This window comes from Aspergillus ruber, assembly GCF_000600275.1.
Source record: "Aspergillus ruber CBS 135680 unplaced genomic scaffold scaffold00001, whole genome shotgun sequence".
In the NCBI taxonomy this organism is placed as follows: Eukaryota; Fungi; Ascomycota; class Eurotiomycetes; order Eurotiales; family Aspergillaceae; genus Aspergillus; species Aspergillus ruber.
Window position 1 is genome coordinate 1,282,150 of NW_024467297.1, and position 15,559 is coordinate 1,297,708.

Here is a 15,559-nt window from a genome sequence, read left to right on the forward strand (position 1 = left end):
AATTTTCCCGCTGGAGATAGGTTGGTATACACATACAGATCCTCCGTACTCCGGCAATATAAAGAGCTGTGACCATTGGACGGGCGAGGGAATTACGACATTTAAATCCTCTTGTGAATATTGAATTACGGTTCTTTACAGTCCAGAGAACAGATATTGAATCCATCCGAATCCTCGAATCCTCGAATTCTCCTGCATTTGCGCTTCCATCGAATAACGAACCCCCGAATTCAAGAGAACTCACGAAAGGGAAAACCTGTTGCTATACCTCTACTGCATAGGCCCTCGATCTCGCATTATCCCTCCCGGACCGAGCCCAAAATCCAATTCTAAAAATCCACCTCCCGCAACCCACTTCAAGCCACCACCACTCTATACCAATCCCACCTCAATAAACCAAACCAAATAAACCAAAATGACCTTCTTCCGCATAACCCTCCTACGCTCCGCAATCGGTATGCCCCGCCGAACAACAGACGTCCTCAAAGCCCTCGGCCTCAAAAAGCGCATGGCAACCGTCTTCCACCCTGTCTCGCAGTCTGTCGCAGGTCAGGTCATGAAGGTCAAGGAGCTCGTTGAGGTGCAGGAGGTCGACAGGCGGTTAACGAAGCAGGAAGTGCATCTGCAGCGGAAGCCGGACCCGGGTTATTATGTTGAGAAGAAGGGAAATGCAGAGTTTGTGGAGCAGACGAGAGAGTAAAGAACTAGGAGGCAACAAGGTTTTGCTTTCTTTCTTTCTTTCTCTTCTTGAGTGTTGCTATTTTTGATTGTTTGTGATACCTGATACGCTGGAGTTTGTCTTCAGACTCGAACAATGGCATGGACATTTTCATCACGCGCATTGTCGACGAATTTCTTACCAGGCACTGTATTATACATATTGCATTTGCGCATATTTTATTAGTAGGGAAGACGGTTCAAGTTAATACGCTTTTATGTCATAAAATGTCAAATGAATTTTGGCAGACGTAATACTATATACTAAAGCAGTGCCCGCATCCATGCCATTAACGCCCGCGAGTATGTGTTCAGTCTGGACCCTCTTGCAGGAAGCTTCGGTCCATTATGAACAAATTCTTATACACAAGAATTAAACAATAAAAATACAGTTTCTTTCGACAAGATGCCACCACATTTAGACCTTGTACAACGTGTCGAGGAAGCCCTCAGCAAGACGGTTGACAATGCTCTTGTCTGGCATACTGCCAGCCACTCCGTACAGGGCAGCAGTGTCTCCACGTTCAATGACATAGGACTTCCCTTGTCTCTTCCGTTCCTCAGCCTTCTCCAGTTCTTTCTCGACAACCTCAACCACGTCGGTGATGAGTTGGTCAACAGCAGACGCCGTGGGAACAGTGAAGGCCACATGGATTGCCGCAGGCGTCTGGAGAGCATTGAGATGCCATCCCTTGGAGGACAAGTCATCCGCAACGTCATAGATATCAACGCCCCCGTTCTTGCTTTGGAAGGCGACGACGCTAACCATGGGATCACCAACAACCTCAATGTTTTGGGACAGGACTGGGTGCTCCTTGATAGTCGTTTCAAATTTCTTTGCGGCTCCGACAATGTCGAGGCAGCTCTTGATGTATCCGGATTCGCCAACGTTCACCAAGCTAGCCCAGCAACCCGCAATGAGAGCACCGGGTCGGGATCCCGCCACGGAGGGAGAAGCATAGACACCACCGGACCAATCAGGGTAGATGAAGTACTGGTGGCTGCGATAGGTGCGGTTCTTGTACAATAGTACAGAGTTTCCTTTTGGTGCAAATCCGTATTTGTGGGTATCCACACTGATGCTGGTAACACCGGGTTGACGGAAGTCAAAACCCCCTTCTTCTTCGTAAGGCGAAGGAAAGCCAGCCTTCTTCAGGAACGCAATGACAAAGGAGCCCAGGCAACAGTCCACATGGAGCGGGATTTCGTACGAGGTAGCGAGGCGAGACAATGCAGGAATATCATCGACAATGCCATGAGGAAAGTTAGGAGCAGAACCAACGAGCAAGACAGTGTTCGGGTTGATCAGCCGGCGAACAGCAGCAATTTCAATTTTGTAGTCGGGAGCTGGGCAGGGAACACGGTGGAGTTTAATTCCAAAATAATGAGAAGCCTTGATAAACGCAGCGTGGGCAGTATCAGGGATAATCCTAGTGGTTGTCAGTAACCCTTTCTGGTTTACTCATATTAAGAACTAGAACTCACATCTCAGGCTCTCTGATACCCCGTTCGGTGTATCCCTTTTGGCGAGCTGCCAAGCAAGCCATGATAATGGATTCCGTACCGCCACTGGTGGTGACGCCGGCACCATCGGAAGGAGCATTGAACAGAGCCAAGACCTAAAGGAGCAAAATATCAGTCACTTCCACTTTCCCTAACCATTGAACAAACAATGCACATACCATAGAAACAACCTCTGCCTCCATCTTACGAACACCAGGGAACACATCAGGATGAATCGGGTTCGCGACACCAAACTGACCAAAGGCATCGGCCTGAAGCTTCAACAGGTCATCACCACCATGATACACGGCACCACTAACACGGCCATCTTCCCAGCGTGTATGTTCCAAATTTGCGAGTTTGTCGAGTTCCGCACGAACCTGCTCGGCTGGCCATCCTTCCTTGGGCAAAGCTAGGTACCGTGTGACGTCGGGGCCGCTCGCAACGAGTTTCTTTTCCAGACCTTCGATAGCAGTGGTGACCTGCTTATCGACCTGACCTTTGACACCGGGAGAGCGGAGGAAAATCGAGTAACAGAAGAGACGGACTGCGGCGTAGACGTTGCGGATGCTGCCAAAGACGCCGTAACCGCGTACCGAGTAGAAAGTCTTGCGGGCATATCGGAAAACGAAAAGGATGAAGATTATGTTCCGGATACTGCATACAGGCTAATAATTAGTGAATTCCACAAAAATTTTTGTTTCCTAGCGGTAGACGGAAACTGAGTCACATACAGATCCAGGTTCAACAGCTGCACGTTGGCAATCCTAGTGAAGCCCAGCAGTCTATTCTGCAAGCCCACCGGGAAAACCGACGAAGCCATCACGAAGTATTAACGGATCGCAGTGTACTAGCAATAGAGGAACAATAGAGTAGAAATGCGAGAATTAGAGTAGGGTCGATTCTTAGAAAAAAGCGAGTGATGGGGGAGGAGGAAGAGGAGAGGAGGAAGTTCACAGGAGATCGACTTACACTTGAGGGATGCGCCTGCCTCGGTTGCAATCGCCGAATCGAGTAATAAACTGTTATGCCACATTATTGAGGTACACTTCTATCAATAACTAACTACGTAACTAGATCATGCTCAACCACGTAGGCCAGTAGATGTGTACTATGAACAGGTATTTTCTAGCTGCATCTGAAGTGTAATATTCATGCTTGAACCCCACAAGGATCGTATATGCGATCAACCGACAATCCATCCAACTTGTAGGTAACTACTCTTCCATCTTTCAGAAGCCCAACCATACTATCGTGTATACGATCTAGGATAACAATATCCTCCAGCGGGTTAGCATCGAGGACCAGCAAGTCTGCGATGCTCCCCGTCTTGACGGAACCCAACTTGCCCTCCATCCCGATGTACTTGGCTGCGTTGACGGTGGCCGATTTTAGAACCTCCCCAGCACTTAACACCTGTGCCCGGATGGAGAACTCCCCATTCTGCATAACATGCAAGCCAGCCAGCAAATCTGACCCATAACACATGGTCACACCAGCATCACGGAGGATCTCCAACGCACCAAGACCACCCTTAAGAACTACTTGGTTCTTTTTTTGGCTGAATTCATCGAGGAAGTGAGAAAAAGCAGGCTGTGTCATGGCATTATAGGTCACCAATGTTGGAGTGAAAGTGACTCCTCTTTCTTTGCAGTACTCAGCCGTCTCGCAGTCAATTAAGTTTCCGTGCTCAATCCCACGAACCCCGTTGTCAACAGCGTGTCGGATGGATTCAACCGTATAAGCATGCGCCATGACATATGTCTTGGAATACGCTGCTGTCGTGGTAATCGCTCGAATCTCCTCCGCTGTGAACTGCAGCATATCAAGGCCATCTGTCGGTGTAGCAACCCCCGCCACACATGATCTTGATGAAATCGGCTCCCTGGCGCAGTTCATCGCGAACAGCATTTAAACATTCGGGAACTCCATCACATACTCGAGCCAAGGATGGGGAATGTCCACCGCAGCATTTGTGCTCACTGTCCTGGTAACTGGCACGGAAATCGCCGTGCCCCCCGGTCTGTGAGAGCGCCTTTCCCGCGATGAAGAGACGAGGGCCCGGGATGAGTCCCTCCGCGATAGCTTCACGGAGAGCGGCGTCAGCACCTCCAGTATCGCGTGCAGTGGTGAAGCCGCGCAAGAGCATTTCTCGTGCAACATGTGCAGTACGATAAGCGATGGCGTTTGGGCTTGCTGCATACAGGTCCTTGAGCGCAGCATTTCCAGGGGTCACTGTAAGGTGTACATGGCAGTCTATTATACCAGGGCAGATGTACTTGTTTTGCAGATCGACGACCTTTGACTCTGGATTAATGGTCGATGAATCCCCAGTGGTGATATTTCCGATTAGGCCATCTTTGACCCGAACGTTGCAATGGGGGATAACCTTACTCGCTTCAGCATCGACAACATTCGCATTGATAAAAGTGATATCCGGGTGTGGCCCCTGCGAGGTCCAAGGCTTCGTGCTGTTGCTCGTGATGATCAGAACAGTTGACTTGTAGGTGGCTGAGGACGATTGGTTTCAATTATCAGAAAAAAGCCCCGAGTAAACACACCCCACCCCTGCTCAATTGGGCTAATTGTCACCTTATCCAAGCCCCTCTTTCAGCACTGGTAGTTGGTTCTTTCCTCGGTATCTATACTCCAAAACTCCAACCCCTCATGGGCCCGGCCCGAGCTCGGGTGGCGACGTATCTATACACTATATCTTGATCATGCTTAAATGCTAGATCAAGAAGATGAGATATTAAGTAGATAGGCATTATCAGAATAAGTAGTTATAATATACATAGTCACCAATTCAATGCATCCGATTTCCGACGCTTCAGCAGAATGGATTACGTATAGACCGAACAGAACAAAACTATGGATGAATAGCTTATTCAGTGGAGAATGAGATCACGATGTGCAGTAAACGGTACAGTCTGGGTCAGTTGCGACACTGTAACACATGTATATAGGCCCCGGTTATCTACTCATCAACTAGGAACAACCTGATACCATCGAGACAGTCTTATCAAAAGTTATCTCAGACAACAGGTCATCTATCATAACTCCAAGGCCTTAACCCCGGTCGAGACCGGATCTTCTGCCGGATCAGGGAACTAGGGAGCGAGACCATGCGTAGTATTTCTCCGCAAGGACTGAAGTGTATTTACACATAGATCTCTCGCTCAGCTCTACGTATGTGTCCATAGCTTCTCATCGGCATATTAGCGCCTGGGATATTTAATAATGGCAGGTTTGCAAAAAGAGAAGGAGGTTTGTCTCAGGCACGGGAATGAAACTGCAAATGCGAATATTGAAGGTGGCAGTGTTCATTTACCATTCTCCCTTGATGAAGAACGGGGAGTGGTAAAGAAGATTGACTGGTTTGTCCTGCCGATGGTAAGCGATATAGGGCCCTTCTGTCGGAGGTCATTAACTGACTGTTTGATATAGATGTGCCTAGTATTCTTCTTCCAATGTGAGCGATCCTTCAACAAAACATAGACAGATGACCCATCTGATTGTAGCAGACTTGGATAAGCAGAGTCTAAATTATGCCTCTGTTTTTGGTCTAATCGAACACCTCTCCCTCCAAGAATTGGAATACTCCTGGTGCTCATCCTTGTTCTACCTAGGTATAGTTGCGTTGCCCTGAGGGTAACCCCCAATCCACCACACTAATACATTCTAGGACAATTGGTCTCCGAGTATCCATTCATCTATCTGATGAGCCGATTGCCGTTAGCCAGACTAGTTGGTGCCACAATGTAAGACACAATGCCCACTCACCTAAACATCTAACTAAACCAAGTCAACATGTACACAGTGTCATATGGTGAGGTATATGCATGTGCCTCGCAGCCCCCCACAACTTCGCAGGATTCGCAGCTGTGCGATTCCTACTAGGTCTCAGTGAAGGCGCCGTCTCCCCGGCATTCGTTACACTGACTAGCATGTGGTATAGGAAGAAGGAGCATGCTTCTCGGGTAGGGTGAGCTAACATTAACTTCACTCTATGTGCCAGTGCTATATACTAACTGCAGCAGTATATGGGTCATAATGAATGGGCTCGCCCAGATCCTCAGTAGTCTCCTCATGTACGGTATCGGCAAAACGTTATCTTCCCATTTAGCTCCATGGCGGGTATTATTTCTCATCTGCGGCGCGTTGACGGCTGGATTCGAGGTTCTTTTCCACTTCGTTGTCCCATCTAACCCAGGAACTGCATGGTTCTTGACACAGAAAGAACGAGAGGTCATCGTGGCAAGAATGGCCCTGGACCGGGACGGTGGTGACCAGACTGATTTCTCAATTGCACAAGTCAAAGAATCTATCATGGACATGAGAGCTTGGCTGATATTCGCGTTTGGAATTCTGGTGACCATGCAATCGCCGGTGCTTACGGTTGGCACTCACTTGTTCATACCCTGTTGTTTACAGAGAATATCTAACCATGGACATCTAGTTCGCTTCCTTGATCATCAAGAACTTGGACTACGACAAGTTCCAAACTATGCTATTTACCTCACCCTCTGGAGCAGTGCAGATTGTGGCCATCTGGATCGGCATCTTCGGCTGCATTCTACTCCCCAATAGCAGGTGCTTAGTGGTTATGTCTCTGGCCATCCCTCCCCTAATCGGGAATATCTTATTACTAAAGCTCCCACTAACGGCTGGCTGGGGACTCATCGTATCTCCTTGGTTGGTGAGTAACCCCCCTTCTCTCAATAATAGAAAACCCATTTCTCAAAACGTCAGGCATCCTGCATATCCGACGTAATGGCTATCCTTCTCAGTCTCAGCGCCTCCAACATAAAAGGCAACACCAAGCGCGCCACTGTCAACACACTCTATTTCATAGGCTACTGCGTTGGCTGCATCGCTGCACCACAACTTTAGAAATTCAAACACAGCTCCCCGACACTTTGAAGGCGTTATCACTGCCATTGTGACTTGGTATCTTCTCGTCGCTGTGATGGGTTTATACTGGTTTCTGTGTTGGAAGGAGAATCGACGACGGGATGAGGGTAGACATTCATATGCCGGTAGGGAGTATCGGGATGGTGAGGATATAACCGATATTCAGGATCCGCTTTTTAGGTATAGTTACTAGGCAGTGATTATGGGTATGTAATATGTTATTTGGGCAATCCTGGATTTCTGGGGGGCCTGTATTGGCACCCTAACTCCGATGGATTTGTGACATCTCGTGGCAGGCAATTTTTTTTTTTTTTTTGCCCTTACCTTCATCGTATAGAGGCTTGGTTTTAGTGAGAATTATCCCCGTTCGGTGAAACTACCTTAAGTTATTGGTCCAGGCCCCAGAATTCTACGTGTGTGAACCAAGACGAGCGTGATAAAGCATGAAATTTAAATGCTAATATAGCCACTCAAAACCTGCTATATACAGGATAGATAAGCCCTCTGAACACCAGTCTCTCGCGTCATTTTCCGTTATAAAATTCCCTTGTCTCATTCTTTTATGACCATCTCGAAGACTTTTAGAACTCCCCATCCCCGTTAAATACACAATGGAATATACCCAGAACACATAAAGCATCAAATCATCAAAATTCACATCTCTCCCTAGACGGAGAGTCGCTGGGAGCGCAATACATGACCAATAAAAAAGCAAGAAAAAATGAAAACAGACGTATATGGAACATGATAAATGAAAGATATGCAATATAGAAAATGGTGTCGACTTTACCACTTTATGAGGTGTTGCCCTGCTCGGCCAACTCCTTCTCCTTGGCGGCAAGCTGAACCTGCTCCTCGGCAGTCAGGTCTAGAAGGGGGTTGTTCTCTCCCGACTTGATGTTGCGGTAGTAAGCGCGGATGATGCTGTCGGCATCATCGACAGCGATGGGCCGGATGTCAGCAAGGGCCTTGATCTTGAAAGTGCACTCCTTGTACTGGTTGTCGGTCATCTCGATGTTGAGCTGCTGGGCACGCGACTTGATGGCGTTCCAGCCAGTCAGGCGAGAAGCGAAGTGAACATAGCGGGACATGCCAAAGTCGGCAGGGTTGATGATTTCGTAGGTGCTGGGGTTGTTCAGGATGGCCTTGGCATGGATACCAGCCTTGTGGGTGAAAGCACAGAAACCGGTGATGTAGTTGTTGAAAGGAATGTTGACCTCAACGGCCTCGGCAACGAGGTCCTCAATGTCCTTGAGCTTCTCGAGCTTGTACTTGCTCTTGACGTAGTCGCGGTCGGCAACCATCATACGGGCCATCAGACCACCGAGAGGGGTGATACCGTTACGCTCACCAATACCGAGGACCGAGGTGTCAATGTGAGTGGCACCGGCCTCGAGGGCACAGTAGGCGTTGGCGATAGCGCATCCAGTGTCGTTGTGGAAGTGAGTTTCAATGTCACAGCTGACAACACCTCTCAGGACACGGACAAGCTCGTAGACCTGGCGGGGAGAGGCGCAACCAACAGTGTCAGCAATACCAACACGGTTGACACCGACCTTGTCAACAGCAGAGTAGATGGAAAGGAGGTCAACGAGATCCGAACGGAACGAGTCCTCAGAGGAGAAACGAATCTCAATGCCCTTGGACTTGACGAACTCGATGACTTCGATGGCAGCGTTCTTGATGTAGGTCATGTCCTTGCCGTGAGAGTGCTCACGGAGGTAAGACGAAGTACCAATAACGACGTCACTGGAAATTGTTAGTTCCCAGCACTCCTAAACAGATGAATGTAACAGCACTTACACTCCGTCAACACCCGTCTCAACAGCGATTCTAGCATCGTCCATGTGGCAACGGATGTGGGTGAGAACCTGTAATATCATTAGATACGTCTCGAACAATATCCAGTGCCAGACTATAAGGGCATACCTTGGCCTTCAAACCGAGATTGCAAATAGCCTCACAGTCAAGTCTCGACTGTTCCGAAGCACAAGGGCTAGTAAGCTCGATCTACAGAGTAACAGGTTAGCTCAATCCATCGCAAACCACTCGCGTCGCATATCTCGCAGGAGACTCACGTAGTCAACACCGAAGTCATCGAGAGCCTTGGCGATCTGAATCTTCTTCTCGGTATCAAAGAAGGCGTTGGCGAACTGCTCACCCTCACGGAGGGTGCTCTCAATGATCTGGAACCGCGACACGTTGCTCAGGAAGTCGGTAACAGCGGCATTGTGGCCGTAAGGGTTACGAGAGCTGGAGGGGTGAGGGTTTTGGCGAGTTTCGACGCCAGTGAAGCCGGGGTGCGAGGAGGCATCTGATTTTTTTTTTCGACACATCGGTTAGCTCGAAGATCACACCCCCCAAGAACGGGAATGCATGCATACCACCGTTGACACTCTGGTTGACACCAGCGGTACCGGCACCATTGGCATGCCCATTGGCATGCCCATTGGGCTCTTGGTCTGCACCGGGACACATTGTGTGGAAGAAAAGTGTAGTGGAGAGGGGAAGTATATATGGGAGATATCAACGTTCAGGGTAAAGAAAAGAAACAAAAGTAGAAAAGTTCGAAGAAATGAATCACAATCGACGACTTCGAAATAGTTTAAATAATAGAAATGGTAATCGCAATTCGCTAGGAACGAAGAAGAGTCATCGGCCGGACGAGAAGAAAAAGAGGGTCGAGTTTAAAAAAGGCGGGCGGTCTGAGTGCGGCAAATGCGAAAATTTCAGCGCCGTGTGGGGAGTTGACAATCCTGCGCTTCAGCTTAGTGAGTCATTGCTTTCTATTGTAAGGCTATTAGTTATATTCTTGGGCTTAATTCCTACCATTACAAAGTACTTGATTCCTCTATTGCTACTATACTTGCTCATTATTTCCGAACAGTGCGATTCTATCGTGCCATGTGACGCACGTGATCTTCATCTGAAAATGTATTGCCACTTAAAATGCCCTCAACCCCCACATCGTTGATCTTCTATCCTCTTTCTTTATGAAATACCGTCCTAATGTAGCAGTATGGAGTGCCCCGTACTACTATGTAGACCATGGCGTTCATTGGCATATCACAGATCGTGTATACTAATGATGGCCAGCCCTCATTCGAACAACCGAAAAAGATGACCGACATCGGCCTCGGAGTTGCTTATAGACCAAAAACGTCCACCGCGGGACGAACGCAGCACTTTTGCTGTTTTGGAACATAGTCTCAAGTTATTCTGTAGCTGAACCCGAGTCTCGCCTTCAAAACATTGGTAATCGATCAACAGGCAGGCGCCCATGGTTATTCTTCCCTTCTCCTCATAATCACAGTAACCCCCGCTATATTGCATCCAAACTCGACGTCATGGCTTACAACTTGCCCACCGCACGAACGGTAATGGCATTTTCCGCGTCTCTTGTTGGTCAACTATCACAACGGGTATACGGAATACTATGCAGAAGAGACAGCTCTGGTCCATTCGCTAGAAATATTCACTCGCAATGCTTGAGTCCTCAATACCATACAACCCCAAAAAATTAAACGAAAACAGGAAATGGAAAAAAAGAGTGCTAAGTCGTCTCGTTGACAACTCAATGGTCAATTAAATCACAAGCCCGTTCAAACCATATTCGATATCCTTCTTTCTGGGCATATCAATCCCAAAAGCCTTAGGAATTCAGGAATTACTCCAGCTCTTGAGCTTTGCAACTCGCGAGTCGAATCCATAGTTTCCAGACCGGTACAGATCATGGTATAGATCAGAGTCTGCGATCTCCGACATGTCCTCATCAGCGTCAGAATATTTTTTCAGGGCGGCGTCCGCATCGTTGTCCATCGAACTTTTACTTCGTCCCAGGCGTTCATTCCGCGATTTTCCAATTCCATAGCCTTTGCCTCGAGACCTCTTGGCATGTGCAACCCCAATCTGTCTGCTTCTCCGCATACCAAAAAACAGGCCAGCGACGATGAGAACCACCACTCCTACACTGACCGGCAAGCCGATGATCAGTGCCAGCCTGTTGAACGGCAGAGGGGGCGGGGGCTTGTAATGTTCCTTTGGTTTCGGATGAAGCACAACAGTCGGCCCTTGTCGAGCACGAGCTCTCCGGTCCGAGGTTGAATCCAGCTCAATGATGTAGAGGGTCAATTCGTTGTGTGGCTTGCCCTGGAGCCATTCCTTGCGCATGCGAAGGGGAATGTATCCGTAGCTGTTATCCGTTCGTTCCGAAGTGAAAGCCGAATCTCCTTCGGTGGAATTGGGGTATCGCAATTCGATCGTGATCGTGGCGTTCAACGGATAGAAGTCGGCGTTCCAAGTGACATAGTAAGTCGCATCCACTATGACATCCGCTCCGTTGTGTGGTAGGCAGAAGGGCGAGAGCGTGCCATTATGATAGGTACAGACAGGGAAGTCACCGGCAGAAGTAACGTTACGTGCGGCTGTATCGTTCGTTGCCATCTTGTTCGTCGACTTGATCTCTGCTCAGGGTGTTAGTTATGCGTTCACGTCAAGCTGGTGGATAGCTCACCACCACGGGTTTCATCCACAAAGTTCTTCTTCAAAGCAGCACCAAAGCTGGTTTCTATCATCGTTATAACAATGAGAGCAACTGGCAACCATCTGGCGAGCAGAAACCGAGTCAACAGCATATTGGCGTGACGTTCGTAGCAGAGAATTCAAGAGGGCAACTTTCTGATGCTGGGTAAATGTGTATGCTAAGAGCGATACCAGTTAAAAGATGGGTGCTAATAAGCAAAGGGATATTTGGATGAGAAAAGCTGGGTAGACGGAGGGAAACGAAGCAGATGGGTTGGTCTTTGAGGGGAGGAACTCCTCAAAGGGAACGTGCAGGGAAGCTACGTTGGACATTGCTAAAACGGGAAACTCCCACGCTGGTTAAGATTCGCATACTGGGACTAGCTTCTCGAGTCGTGCCTTCCTTGCGATATATCTTGATGCAGGTTTAAGATACAGCACGGAATACACGGCATACCTCTGTCGTAGATATTGATCCAAAGGTTTGGCATTAGGAATATGGCTTCGATGATAGGCGTTATCCCTAGTCCATTAGTACTGATCGAACTCTATGTTGCCAACTCTCTGTCTCCCAGTACGGGTCTAGAAAAAACAAGACGACTTTCTTTTTCTCCTAGTCTAGTGCAATTATTTCTCGAGCGCCTAGAACCTTCATGTATATATTTCTGGAAAAATGTGAGACCTGATGACGGGCTCGCGCATTTCTATCTCTTTATCTACTTTTTTCTTGTTGTTTGTCCTATTGTGATTATGCAAACAAAGCCCTGACTCTGATTACTATTCGTTTTATTGCCTGAATAATTTACTTATATTGTGATATAATAAATGTGCGTTAACTTAACCCGGCTTCCGGTCGATTGGCCCAGTGGTTAAGGCGCCCGTCTTACACACGGGAGATCATGGGTTCGATCCCCATATTGGCCATAGTTATTTTTTTGGTCCTTTTTTTTTTTTTTTTGGGTTCTTTCTTTCGCTTTGAAGTGTCTTTTTAAATCGTTTTCTTTATTACCGTACTTGCTGGTTGTTTTAAGTGCTTTCTAGCAATATGGATGTGCAATGATGTTCTTTTGTCTTCATCGAATACGATTATTCTATATATGTTTTTGACGGCTATTCAAGGAATGTATCCGCATATAACATTGTACATAGGTGATGGCCAATGTTAATCCAACATACAACTTTTACTGGTTATTCTCTGCAACGTATTACTGGGTAATCGTCGCAACAAGCTGGCGCTATGGAATGGAAAGAGTCTCATAGATAATGGCCACCGGAATCGCGATGAGCAGCCTAGGGCATCCATGGAGACACACTGAAAGGGACCTTGAATATCATTTAAAGTATATGTTCTAGAAAAGAGAGAAACGAACGTTATCGATAAAGACCCAAGCTGCAGAGCATAATCGTATACCTGATTGAGCAGTAAATAATCCCCACCGGACACGTGCCCGAATCTCCTTGCCGGCGCTTCGGCCAAGTGTCGTCAACTGTCGACAACAGAAACATACATATTCTCTCTCCTTCGTTCCACGCCTGCTGTCCGTACTTTGGCCCTTTTTCAACCTGTCTAGCTCCCTCCAAAGTGCGCTTCTTTAATTTAACCCAGGTAAGTGTTGCTTTTATTCACTTTGGCGATGGAAATCGATGTGTTCTTCCCTTTCTTCCGGAGAATATTGTTGGTCTGTGGCTGACCCGAACGCGTCGTTTTTACTAGCACCATGCGCTTCACTCCGTTTATCGCTATCCTCCCCGCGCTTGCTGCGGCGCAAGAGCAGGTCCCTCTGGGCGATCGTGTGCAGGGTTGGTTCAATAAGGCCAAGAATTACCTCCCTACCGCGACTCCCGTGGTTCCCGTTGAGAAGGTGGTCGAGCAGAAGGTCCAGGAGAAGGCTGTCACCCCGGTCAACCTTACGAACTGGCAAGCCACCCTTGAACCATCGGGGGCAGCTCAGGAATGGCTTGTTTACGTGACTGGAGGAAATAAGACTTGCTTTGGCCGTTGTGAGCGCGCCAACAAGGCTTTCAACGTGAGTGACACCGCGAAATTCAAGGGGCGCGACGCCGTTTCGGGAATAAAAATCGCTGATTCTTTGGTTTTTAGGAATCCGTCCTCCTGTTTTCCGCTGACCCTACCGCGCCAAATCTCGGTTACTTGGACTGCGAAGCCAACCAGGTTCTTTGCTCTGCCTGGGTCGCTGGCGCACCTAGCCTTTGGCACTTCCAGGTCCCCCAGGCCCAGGAGGGATTCGAGCGCCCGGAGACTCCTCTTCACATCGTCCGTTTGAACTCGACCACCGTTACGGCCGACACCATCTACGAGGTTCACTCCAAGAAGACCTACCAGGATGTCCCCGCTTATGAGGGCGCCATGCACCCAACGGACGGTTGGGTTTCTCAGAACGGACTCATTGTTCCTCTGGGCTATGGTATCTATGCTTTCAGCTTGATCCCTCAGTGGCTCTTCATGGTCCTCATCAGTTTCGTCAGCCGGTCTATGATGTAAGTTTGGCTGTCCCTTCCTTGCTCTGTGCGTGGTGCTAACTTATCATTATAGGAGCCGTCGACTTGGAAACCAGAACCAGGCGCCTGCGCCTGCCCCGGCTCAAGCGAATTAGGAGCATTTCAATGGGTGAAGTTTTGTTGCTTTTTGCTTTACAGTTTTAGGGATGTATATAACGACAGCAATAACACGCTTGGTCATGCCTATTTTTGTTTTTTTTTTTTTTTTTTTTTTTTTTGTTTTTTAGCAGTCGCGGGGAGTGCAAAATTCATAACAATAATTATTCGAAGGCGCATTCCATCACTGCTCGTATCAATCCCATAAAAAACCGTAGAGCATGTAAATCAGCAACGTTTGAGGTCTAGCAGTGGCGCAGATCTGCCAAAGAATATTCGGCGGAGAACAGCTCCCGCAGCTGCAGGAAAAAATCGCAGCTCCTCACGTCTACCATACACTCACCATATTCCTACCTCCCACGAACAAGAGCTGCGAACAAGAAGGCTAAAAAACCAGACAAAATGGCTGAACTTGAACGCCTCCCCCCCTCAACGACCACGTACGTGATCGCAACCGCCATCCTCGCCGGCGTCACAGGCTACTTCGTCGGCCAGGGATCCTCCCTCCGACTCTTCTCGGGTGAGAAAGAAGGATGGCCGAATAGCTACAATGTGAAGGTCCATAAAGATTCGTCGGATGAAGACTACGAAGACGAGGAAGAGGATGAGGAGGAAGACAGTGAGGACGAGGAGCAGGGCGAATTGGCCAATTTCGACAACGAGGAAGAGGTTAAGCTAGTTCTTGTTGTCCGGACGGATTTGGGTATGACCAAGGGTACGTCTCCTCCATCTACGATTTAATTTGATATTAAATACTGACAACACTGGCAAACGCTACAGGTAAAATCGCCGCCCAATGCTCCCACGCAACCCTCGCCTGCTACAAATACTTCCTCACGCACGCCCCCGACTCCCCCATCCTGCGTCGCTGGGAACGTGAAGGACAAGCAAAGATTGCCTTACAGATTAAGGGTGAGGACGAGTTGCAGCTGCTCCAGGCGCAGGCGATTAGCCTTGGTCTCTGCGCGCGTGTGATTCAGGATGCTGGACGGACGCAGATTGCGAGTGGGAGTCGGACAGTGCTCGGTGTCTTGGGGCCGAAGAGCGTGGTTGATAATGTGACGGGGCATTTGAAGTTGTTGTAACGCTCCGTAGGGAGTGTTAGATATAATGAGTGATGATGACGATGGTCATGGCATATAGGCTTATGTTGGTACGATAGTCTTGTTTATCATTGAGCGCAATTCCAAGTACTTATACTGTAGAGGCACGCAACACAAGAGCTTCGAAGTATTTCCAACATGAATTCCAGTTTCTACGAGGCAACAATAGGTGTTCTACATACATC

The 15,559-nt window shown here is 48.3% G+C and overlaps 8 protein-coding genes and 1 non-coding gene across 9 annotated transcripts; 5 read left to right on the forward strand and 4 right to left on the reverse strand.

Moving 5' to 3' along the window:
- Positions 1-71: 71 nt before the first annotated feature.
- Positions 72-871, forward strand: EURHEDRAFT_407851 (mitochondrial 54S ribosomal protein uL30m). The gene has a single exon (XM_040780680.1). The coding sequence runs from the start codon at positions 416-418 to the stop codon at positions 698-700; it is 285 nt and encodes a 94-aa protein (XP_040643538.1). The 5' UTR covers positions 72-415; the 3' UTR covers positions 701-871.
- A 60-nt stretch (positions 872-931) lies between these two features.
- Positions 932-3,146, reverse strand: EURHEDRAFT_407852 (sphinganine-1-phosphate aldolase DPL1). The gene is made up of 4 exons (XM_040780681.1): positions 2,955-3,146; positions 2,400-2,877; positions 2,203-2,336; positions 932-2,147 (listed from the first exon to the last, which is right to left on the reverse strand). Exons 1-4 carry the CDS (start codon positions 3,041-3,043, stop codon positions 1,136-1,138), a joined length of 1,713 nt encoding a protein of 570 aa, XP_040643539.1. The 5' UTR covers positions 3,044-3,146; the 3' UTR covers positions 932-1,135.
- A 226-nt stretch (positions 3,147-3,372) lies between these two features.
- Positions 3,373-4,889, reverse strand: EURHEDRAFT_373757 (uncharacterized protein; the record flags this gene model as incomplete). The annotated part of the gene is made up of 3 exons (XM_040778568.1): positions 3,373-4,028; positions 4,081-4,731; positions 4,883-4,889. 3 exons carry the CDS (start codon positions 4,887-4,889, stop codon positions 3,373-3,375), a joined length of 1,314 nt encoding a protein of 437 aa, XP_040643540.1.
- A 571-nt stretch (positions 4,890-5,460) lies between these two features.
- Positions 5,461-7,327, forward strand: EURHEDRAFT_512008 (pantothenate transporter; the record flags this gene model as incomplete). Its single annotated transcript, XM_040786022.1, has 9 exons — positions 5,461-5,613; positions 5,668-5,692; positions 5,745-5,849; positions 5,906-5,971; positions 6,055-6,205; positions 6,261-6,618; positions 6,680-6,919; positions 6,973-7,053; positions 7,076-7,327. 9 exons carry the CDS (start codon positions 5,461-5,463, stop codon positions 7,325-7,327), a joined length of 1,431 nt encoding a protein of 476 aa, XP_040643541.1.
- A 233-nt stretch (positions 7,328-7,560) lies between these two features.
- Positions 7,561-9,925, reverse strand: hcsA (homocitrate synthase). Its single transcript, XM_040780682.1, has 5 exons — positions 9,519-9,925; positions 9,213-9,448; positions 9,064-9,144; positions 8,938-9,005; positions 7,561-8,883 (listed from the first exon to the last, which is right to left on the reverse strand). The coding sequence occupies exons 1-5, from the start codon at positions 9,610-9,612 to the stop codon at positions 7,929-7,931; spliced, it is 1,434 nt and encodes a 477-aa protein (XP_040643542.1). The 5' UTR covers positions 9,613-9,925; the 3' UTR covers positions 7,561-7,928.
- On the forward strand, positions 9,591-10,334 carry EURHEDRAFT_31936 (uncharacterized protein). The gene is made up of 2 exons (XM_040778330.1): positions 9,591-10,151; positions 10,231-10,334. The coding sequence occupies exon 1, from the start codon at positions 9,710-9,712 to the stop codon at positions 10,106-10,108; it is 399 nt and encodes a 132-aa protein (XP_040643543.1). The 5' UTR covers positions 9,591-9,709; the 3' UTR covers positions 10,109-10,151; positions 10,231-10,334.
- A 460-nt stretch (positions 10,335-10,794) lies between these two features.
- EURHEDRAFT_382891 (DUF4448 domain-containing protein) lies at positions 10,795-11,768 on the reverse strand (the record flags this gene model as incomplete). The annotated part of the gene is made up of 2 exons (XM_040779553.1): positions 10,795-11,597; positions 11,648-11,768. The coding sequence occupies 2 exons, from the start codon at positions 11,766-11,768 to the stop codon at positions 10,795-10,797; spliced, it is 924 nt and encodes a 307-aa protein (XP_040643544.1).
- A 738-nt stretch (positions 11,769-12,506) lies between these two features.
- On the forward strand, positions 12,507-12,579 carry EURHEDRAFT_t7. Its single transcript has one exon. It is a non-coding gene; the product is annotated as a tRNA-Val (tRNA).
- Positions 12,580-13,373: 794 nt separating this feature from the next.
- On the forward strand, positions 13,374-15,356 carry EURHEDRAFT_512012 (aminoacyl-tRNA hydrolase; the record flags this gene model as incomplete). The annotated part of the gene is made up of 4 exons (XM_040786023.1): positions 13,374-13,682; positions 13,757-14,154; positions 14,640-14,986; positions 15,052-15,356. 4 exons carry the CDS (start codon positions 13,374-13,376, stop codon positions 15,354-15,356), a joined length of 1,359 nt encoding a protein of 452 aa, XP_040643545.1.
- Between the last annotated feature and the right edge of the window lie 203 nt (positions 15,357-15,559).

What these genes read in the sequence shown, in the direction of transcription:
- EURHEDRAFT_407851 (XM_040780680.1), top strand. Translation starts at nt 416, where the DNA reads ATGACCTTCTTCCGCATAACCCTCCTACGCTCCGCAATCGGTATGCCC.
- EURHEDRAFT_407852 (XM_040780681.1), bottom strand. Translation starts at nt 3,043, where the DNA reads ATGGCTTCGTCGGTTTTCCCGGTGGGCTTGCAGAATAGACTGCTGGGC. An exon ending in AGGCAGAGGTTGTTTCTATG is followed by an intron (nt 2,337 to 2,399) that starts GTATGTGCATTG and finishes TTGCTCCTTTAG; the next exon opens with GTCTTGGCTCTGTTCAATGC. An exon ending in GGTATCAGAGAGCCTGAGAT is followed by an intron (nt 2,148 to 2,202) that starts GTGAGTTCTAGT and finishes GACAACCACTAG; the next exon opens with GATTATCCCTGATACTGCCC.
- hcsA (XM_040780682.1), bottom strand. Translation starts at nt 9,612, where the DNA reads ATGTGTCCCGGTGCAGACCAAGAGCCCAATGGGCATGCCAATGGGCAT. An exon ending in CAACCAGAGTGTCAACGGTG is followed by an intron (nt 9,449 to 9,518) that starts GTATGCATGCAT and finishes AAAAAAAATCAG; the next exon opens with ATGCCTCCTCGCACCCCGGC. An exon ending in ATCTCGGTTTGAAGGCCAAG is followed by an intron (nt 9,006 to 9,063) that starts GTATGCCCTTAT and finishes ATGATATTACAG; the next exon opens with GTTCTCACCCACATCCGTTG.
- EURHEDRAFT_31936 (XM_040778330.1), top strand. Translation starts at nt 9,710, where the DNA reads ATGAATCACAATCGACGACTTCGAAATAGTTTAAATAATAGAAATGGT.